The sequence below is a fragment of the Asterias rubens genome, chromosome 7, assembly GCF_902459465.1.
Source record: "Asterias rubens chromosome 7, eAstRub1.3, whole genome shotgun sequence".
Classification (NCBI taxonomy): Eukaryota; Metazoa; Echinodermata; class Asteroidea; order Forcipulatida; family Asteriidae; genus Asterias; species Asterias rubens.
Window position 1 is genome coordinate 4,452,559 of NC_047068.1, and position 8,871 is coordinate 4,461,429.

An 8,871-nucleotide genomic window follows, 5' to 3' on the forward strand; every position below is an offset into this window, starting at 1 on the left:
CTAGAGCAGTGTCTTATTTAAAAATTAAATGAGATCTTCTTTAATATTTTGTTTTTCAAATAAAAAAACAATTTACAAGTTGAACATTGTATAGAGCTCTTTCTCATAAAGATAGTCTAGTCTAGTGAAGCCAAGGAATATGTTGGGGGGGGGGGGGTCTACCTATTATGTTAATACATTTTGTTTGGGTGCCAGTCAGAATCAACTGTGTGGCATATTAAATAAATTCAGTGTTACCTTTATTGCTCTTTCAACACAAATGAGTTCTCATAAAATCATAATCAAAACATCTTATAATCTCAGGTGACTGTGGATAACACAACATCTACAAATTTGCGAGATGTAAAAAGCATTTTTGAGAGCCGTTCCTTTTTTTCTCCAGAAATGCATAACAACAACAAAAAACTCAAAAGGAAGCACAGTTAATTAATACATTTATTCATAATTTATGAATATTTTTTTAAGATTAACCAGCTACTGGCTGTACAATTAATGATGTAAAATGACTCCAATGTAAAATAAGACTTTTCTTTGCAAGGTCAAGCGGAACTTGTGTGTGTTGTGAATGTGTAAATTGATACATAAAGTATTCACTTCAGAATTGAGCAAAGACTAGCCCAACAGTTGGGCATGGCTTTAAGCATTTCGCGGACTGGTAATAACAGCGTCATAAAGCTGTCCTCTTTACTTTTTGACGATCTGTATGACGTCTTGCTGGCAGAGTGAATGCTGAAGACCAACTCGCTGTGGACTGTATTTGACACTGCTTCCCTGTAGGTCATAATGATCAGAAGACTTATTAATAAATACCTTGGACAGTGTACAGACTCTGGCAACTAGCAAATTGGTCCGAACAAATGTAGTAATTCTTATTATACACAGAATTTTGACTGGTTATCGGGTGTTTTACGGGCATCTGGCCAGTACACCACTATTAATAGGAGAGCACTGGTATCATTTGACACAGTAGAAAATTTTTACTTTTGAAAATTGTTGATTTTGTAAACTTGTGAAACACCAAGTGAATGTCCATTAGTACGTACTCTATGTTGACAACTTTTTGTTTCAGTTCTACACTTTGTACATAAGAACAATAATAATAATACACGGCTTTTACATAGTGCTTCACACTAAATGGTCTTGAAGCGTTTAACAAGAAAAATCAATACAAAATGCCAGGAATACAAATCTAATAAATTTATGAAGCATTCACATGTACAGCAGCAGAAACAATTGAGGACTAATTGAATAAATGGGTTTGCAGCAGAGATTTAACTGATTTTCCGTCTTGGCAGTTTTGATGTAGTTTGGTAATGCCTTTTCCCACAAAATATTGCATCGGAAAGCTGCAGCTCATACTTGTTAAACTTTTTCAGAATGACTTACCCAAACAAGAGCATACTTGAAGTTGCTTACTAGTGTTCTATGAATGGCATGGCACTGTAGGTAAACAACATAAATAACAACAGCATTAGAAAAACAGGTGGATTTCCTGATAAATGGGGAAGACATTTAGCATAAGCAAGCCTAACAAAAACGTGGCACCCAAAACAAAATGCCCTATGCTTTGGCTGTTGTGCCTTCTGCATCAAGGCTCCAGTACAAACCAACATTTTCCCTATAGAAGTGCGAAAAAAAAAGTATTCTGCACTAATGTCTAAAATGAAAGCCAAGTACCTGGATCTCACTAGACAAAAAGGTAAAATTTTACTCATGCGTGCATACGTCCAAAATGTAAGTTTACCAGCGACTAACTACACTACTAGTTTAATTTTGTTGGTCGATGATGCAGGGCTCGCATAGGTGCTGTGGCGTGGGTTCTTTAGGGCAAAAGTGACGTCATTAGTGCGGGGTGCTATTGCTGTGCCCCTTCAAGAGCAAAGTTCAAGGCCTGTGTTAGGGTTAAAGAGTGCATTCATCCCAAGGCAAATAAACTATTCCAAATTTAAGTTAGCACTTATATTCTCACCACATGCTCAACGGTGCAGCCTCTCCTCATAATGATGCCGTCCTCAAAATCAGGTCGCTCTGCATGAAAAAAAAAAAATCAAAGTCAAGAGAATGAGAAATTACAACGATAGATGTTGATAAAAAAGGAGTGCATCTTTCTGAGTCATCTTCTTTACCATCCAAAACATCAGTGTTGTAGCTATAGCAATTTTAGTGGTAGGCTTTAAATCCAATTAAGTCCATCAAGGGGCGAGTGGTTCAACAAGATTATTCATGTTTAGATACTGGGGCCATCATTGCTGATGTGCAGTCTGGTGGAAATATGTGCTGAGCAGCACAGTGTATTTTGCTGAGAGTGCTGGGTGAAATTGGTGTGTTTTGGACATGCCCGACCCGGTACTGCCCACCGAGGGTACAACACTGATATCTCACCTCCACGCCTCTTCGTGTAGATACAGATGAGCCCGAGGTAGTCCCACACTGTCTCCAAGAGGAAGTCTAGATTGAGCTTCAGCTCGCAGCTGAGTACGAGGCTGTTGGGTTGACGAGCGATACGATCTATCTCCTCAATAGATGTCTGATCAATCTTGTTGTATACCTACATGTAATTAGAAGCGTGGGGAGGAGGGGGATCAATGTTAGTTATAATTGGCTAATTGAACAGATTTTTCTTTTGGAGGAGTGGGGTTAAAATCACTGACTGCAATCATGAATTACCAGAAGTTGGAAAGTTACACTCGCTTCAGACAGGCGTGTCAGAGTCTAGCAGAACCAAAGAGATTAGGAGCAACTTTAGGTCGAGCTATAAAATAAATGTTTGTTTAAGACTGTAGACAGGCATTCTTAACATAACATTTACATTAGATGCATCTCATGACAAGGTCATATCTAAAACCAAAACTTTTCATGTACTTAATTCCGAATTTGGTTTGGCGCGGCTCCGGTTCGCGTCTCTGAAACAGGTGTAATACGCATCATTTATGAATGCACTTTGCATTTGTACTGAAGAATTGTAACAGTTGTAACTTTCTTTAATGCTCTGTATCAGATACTCACATAAAGACAAGGCAGATGTATTCTATTGGCTGATATTACATCTATGAACTCATCTGCAGTGCAGTCATCTCTGAACAATACCTCAGCGTTGAAAATCTCTGAAAAGAAAACTAAGGAATGATAACCACATTTTTCATACAATTCGGCAATTCTAATCAATGACCTGATAAATCCTGCATCATACCCCCTAAACCCGTTGCATACCCTTACATGCGCAAAAGTATAGTTGCGTAGCAACTTTGTAAGTTGTATTAACAAACATGGTGTTTAGGTATCAGGTAAACAAGCCAGTTCCTCCATTGCAATTTAATTTATGTGTTCTCCTTGTTTTGTTTCCACAGTCGGGATAAAAGTGTTTTATGGTATGATAAAAACATTATTAGGTTCGGTTTAGGGTGTGATATGGACTACTCTAGTATCTGAGTCTGTACTATGATCATGTGACATTAACCCTTCCCCAACGCACCCCATACCCAACAACCGTTTCTTGTGTTTGATACACAGTAATTTGCAAAGGATACTATACTCGTGAAGAATCAACTGGATAAGTTTCTCGTTGCACTTAGTGAGCGTCAACGTCGAGTTAAATGATAGCCCACCGGCTTTTTTAACCTGCAAATACAAAATGATCAAAAGGTTACACCATGGCGCAAGTCCACTGTAAGCGCTAATGCACAAAATCAACCAGAAAGCAGCTCTGTAAAATTTGCACCAAGATATGTGGATTAAGAGTAATTGGATTGTGGTTAGTAGCTCATCAATAGCATCCTTGGAATGTCAGAGGTACTACAAATCTTACCTTGAAATATATATTCGGTTTAGGTTTATTCAGTCTCAGACCAACACTTTCCAACTCTTTTGTTAACAGTTCTCTGAATAAGAAAACAAATGGAGAGATACATTTTTATGTAAACCTTTCAATAAGGGACACTTGAAAATGCATGGGGGGGGAAAACAATCAAGATGTAATGAAAATACTAAGCAAAATAATAATAACATAGAAATATATAAACATCACAAGATTATATACAGCAAAAATGCTCACATTCATTGAGGGAAGTTCTGAAAAAGTGACGCACCAAGCAATGTGCTCACAACACCCTCCCACAAATTGTTAACCTTTAATTACTTTTTACATAATTATTTTATCTCTTAATAACATCATCAAGCTATTATGAATATTCATAAAGTTACCTTTGAACATCCCCCTTATTTGCATCCAGCATCATGACAACCAGATCGGCCGTCCTAGCAACCGCGATGACCTGTCTACCTCTACCCTTTCCTTTGGACAAGAAAAGCAAACAAAGTAGTTCATGTCATGGCCGAGCGTTCAAGCACACTGGACTCAACTCTGGTGTTTCTGATCAGCAGAGTGCAATTCAAGTGTCGATCTTTTAAAGACAATGGACACCTTTGGTAATTGTCAAAGACCAGTCTTCTCACTTGGTGTATCTCAACATAAAATAACAAACCTGTGAAAATTTGAACTCAATTGGTCGCCAAAGTTGCAAGATACTAATGGAAGAAAAAACACCCTTGTCACAAAAAGTTGTGTGCTTTAGGATGCTTGATTTCAGGACCTCAAAATCTAATTCTGAGGTCTTGAAATCAATTACAAATACTTTAGTGGAAAGTTACTTCTTTCTCAAAAACTACGCTACTTCAGTGGGAGCCGTTTCTCACATTATTTTACACTATCAACAGCTCCCAACTGCTTGTTACGAAGTAAGTTTTTATGCTAACAATTATTTTGAGTAACCAATAGCGTCCAGTGCCTTGAACCGCTATTGCTTTTTAGTCCGTTGGACGGGATGTTAAAGAACCATGTTCACTTTATCGCTTATAGAACAGGTTTGTTTCCAGAACAAAACAAAACAAAAAGTATTTCACCACAACGTGCCTTACCTTGTGAAGCTCCCTCTATGATTCCAGGCAGATCAAGGAGTTGAATGTTGGCTCCGTTGTACTGGGTCGAGGCAATAAAAACAATCAAAAACACTTGGTGGTCAATAATTAGGCTTCAGTGCGCACAAAACTTGCTAATCCTAAATATTTCACTGTGCAAAATTACTTGACCAAATCGTTCCCTGAAATGTGAGATAAACTATAGGCCTGATACTTCACATAGGCAATGAAGGCGAAAGCCTCGATGCCCCCTGGTTATCTCCTTTGTTCCCCTGAAATGCTCCAGTAGAAATTTACAATCTCCTCAAAGGGTGCCCTTTACAAAAGAAAATAATGCTTTGGTGCCCTTGCCCTTTCAAAAACAATGCATACAGGCCTGCCCTGGTCATTGCCTTGGTGCCCTTGAAATACTCCAGAAGAAGTTTACAATTCCCTCTAAGGGTGCCCATCACCAAGGGGAAAATGCCTTGGTGACCTTGCCCTTTAAAAATTGAAGGAAATACAGGCCTGAAACTCACATCAATGACCCCAGGTATACAGGTCAGCGTGGTGAAAGCATAGGATGCCGACTCGCTATGCGTCTTTGTGAGGGTGTTCAGAAGTGTAGACTGTTGTAGAGAGATCAAAGACAACAATTAATCAAGTGTTAAAAACTGCATCCAAACTGATATCAATTTGGTTGACAAACATTTCTATTTAGGAGTTACAGTAAAAGACTTGAATGTCAAGACCAAATAAAGAAACGATATGATCATATACAGCCAACGGAGTACCGACTTTCCTCGTGATCTTCACCTGAGATCTGCCTTTTAGTCCATATTCAACTTCGACCTTGCATTCATATCACATGGCATTCATGGTTCTGGAGATTTACAGTTAAATCTGACATACTTGCGTAAACATATAAAGCCAGAACCTGTCTTTATCCTAAAGACAGGGGACCAGTCTATAACACACTAAATACACACTACATGTATTTACCTTTCCTACTGACGGAAAACCAATAAGAGCCACACGAGCATCTCCTGATTTCATCACATCGAACCCCTCACCCTAAAGTTGAAACAATTAAAACCAAAAAATATCATATCAGGAAGAATTATTTGAAAACAAAGGTTTAATCCATATTTTCTTTCAATTTAGATAAAATATTTTTAGTCACAGATTAAAAGCCAATTTCATTGAACATCATCATCTTCCTATACTGTGCAGAAACCTCCTCTGGAGTAAACTCGCATACAAATTTCAATCAAATTTAGGTCGCAAAAACATCTATGAAAAGAGAAACTAAAATGGGCTTAAAAAGAAGTTTCACTTAGTCCTGTTGGTTCAAGGGAATCAAGTTTCTTACCTTTGCCCCGCTTTTTGTTGTTGGTTCCAAGAGTTGTGACCTATACTTTGCAAGTTTAGCCTTCAGTAGCCCAAGATGGTATTCAGTGGCTTGGGTGAAAACAAAAATAACAATACAAACATAATTATAACTAGAGGTTAAGAGGGGTTTCGAGTTATGAAAACAGATAAAAAAAAAACTAGACATTTTAAAAAGTATTTTTGAACAACTTTTTTTGCAATTTTTTTGGCCTGAATAATTGTTTTACATTATTATCTCAGGTTGTGGTGAAGGATGCTAAATAATTGATAACCCTCTGAGCGCTGAGAAATCTGAGAAATATCAACGGTCAGCTTGTATACAAGTAGGACCCTCTTGTTCCAGAGAACTAAAATGAAGCAAGAGGGCGCTATATCTGCCACCTTTAGATGATAAACCAAGAATGGTGGATCAAAGGTCAGAACATACCGCATACATTGTAGCACTCTATACATTGTTGTGAGAGAGGACCATAGTGCTATGTGCAGTGTCTTTCACGCGTGATCACACACAGAGCATCTGAATCATCTTCAAACTGTTGAAAAATTTTTATTTTTAACTGTAAAAAAATGTGTTTTTTACCCCGATTTAGAAGTGAACGGAAATATTTGCCATGTTGTCGTTCGACGTACTTATTTCAAAGGGCCGAGTTGTATTTTTTTTAAGTTTTGGTTTGAACTTTGAGCTGCTTTTTAACTCTTTTTTTGTTAGTAACTAAGCCGCCACTCTGGAATTCGAAGTTAAAATGGGAGGTTTAAATATAATATTTTTTAAACTCCATGAGATGCACAAAAAATGGTAAATAATCATCTTGCATATTTAATCACCCCTGCGGTGTGATGGAATCGTCCAAGTACGTCAAAAGACAACATGGCGGATACTTCCGTTCGTTACTTAATTTGGGGTAAAAAAAACTTTTTTTACAGTTAAAAATACAATTTATTCAAGAGTTTGAAGGTGATTTGGGTGCATATGACTCTTGTGCATATATTTAACGGTTGACTTATGTTCAAATGTTCTGTTAGAGTGCACTTGAGGGGTCATGAGTTGTCGGTATTTAGTGCGACCCAATAGTTATATCAAAACGATGGAAGTTTGCTTTTTAATACAACTAGTTTGATGATATTTTCATGTAAAACATGCATGGGTTTCTCAATTCAAAAGATCATCGCACTTCCTAATTTGACATTTTTAGCCCCACTTCACTTTTGAATTGACACCTGTCATGCTTGTGCTTGTGTCGGCCATAAAAACCAAAGGCTAGCTGCAAATGCTAGCTGATTCAGCTATCCGTGGCCACAGCCCACACAAGTGGGGCTATTCCTGATTCTGAGGGGCTACCCTCCTAGCCCCTCAAGGAGCGGAGAGAGTTAAGCATATTGACGTTATTTCACATCCATGAGTAAAGCATAATAGGCCCTACACATCCCATTTTGTCATGTTGACCTTTTTTATATATTTTCACGAAACTGATGCAGTGTTACTTTTAATGATCCACAAAACGAATACCTTTGATTTCATGGACTCAGAGTCAGAGAAAACAAAAACCTACCCTTGTTTTTTTGAGTACGGCCAATCTCCCGCTCTATTTCCCCGATCTTCTCTAAAATCCCCATGTTTATCCGTAATTTGAGACCAATTTATCACTAAGAATTTACACACACACATGCCCCTTGGCCTCCAGCAGGTACACAGTGCGGGTCATTGATTAGCAATCCGACTTGACTATCTTGAGTACAACAATGAGGGCGGTATGGTGGCCTTCGTGAACGCGTCTGGGGGCGGGGCGCGCGTGGGCGGGGCGGGGGGGGGGTTTAGTGCAATAGTTCCATTTATTATAAATGTAATAGAAACATTAAAGTTACAAGTTTTAGTTGGGCCTACCATGGAGCTATGGAATTTAATGTATCCAAATGCTACTGTATGTACATAACACATAACAAGACACCACTCACAACAAGCCGTTCTCTCAACGGTCATAACTTGGACAACGTTATATCATAGAGTAACTCTATGGTTATATCCCATACCTATTTAGGGGTACATTTAAACAGTAACCTGACCTTGGCACAGCACATCGGCAAAGTAGCTACAAAGGGAAACCAAATTTATATTTAGGCCTCAGCTGTTCCCCACGAATAAAGGAGTGTTGTGCTAGTATCTGTTATACCCATACATGTTCAGATGGGGCAATAGATTATGTGACTACACAGAAAAGAATCGTAATATAAACAATGTGGGGTCACTGCTGAGAGAACTACAGTACTCGCCAGGGTACTCGCGGGAGGTATCTGACAAGTCACCCGGAAAACTGAACACGCCGGAAAGCTAAAACCGTTCGAACAGCGTGCTGATATGACCGACTATGTCACCCGGAAAACTGAACACGGCGGAAGACTGAAACCGCCACACCTGTACCCAACCAACAGTACATACCGATCCATTAAGCTCCGCCCCATTACGTATTGACCAATCACAACGCAACGATGGTCCGACAAATAAGGTCCGACATGCGTGCGCGTGGCAGAGTACTGCAGAAAGGCATTGGAGAGCCCCACGTGTTCTTGCTCACACGTGCGTTGTGGGCG

General features: G+C 38.9%; 1 protein-coding gene across 2 annotated transcripts; it reads right to left on the reverse strand.

The window, feature by feature from the left end:
• Window positions 1-7,981, reverse strand: LOC117293019 (developmentally-regulated GTP-binding protein 2-like). 2 transcript variants are annotated; one of them, XM_033775223.1, is made up of 13 exons: window positions 7,836-7,981; window positions 6,266-6,354; window positions 5,896-5,967; window positions 5,433-5,522; window positions 4,915-4,975; window positions 4,201-4,291; window positions 3,806-3,878; window positions 3,528-3,618; window positions 3,007-3,104; window positions 2,383-2,548; window positions 1,970-2,028; window positions 1,387-1,440; window positions 1-771 (listed from the first exon to the last, which is right to left on the reverse strand). In XM_033775223.1, the coding sequence occupies exons 1-13, from the start codon at window positions 7,897-7,899 to the stop codon at window positions 685-687; spliced, it is 1,095 nt and encodes a 364-aa protein (XP_033631114.1). In that variant the 5' UTR covers window positions 7,900-7,981; the 3' UTR covers window positions 1-684. The 2 variants fall into 2 exon arrangements, with proteins under 2 accessions (XP_033631114.1, XP_033631115.1); XM_033775224.1 differs by lacking the exon at window positions 7,836-7,981 and adding an exon at window positions 6,713-6,786.
• Between the last annotated feature and the right edge of the window lie 890 nt (window positions 7,982-8,871).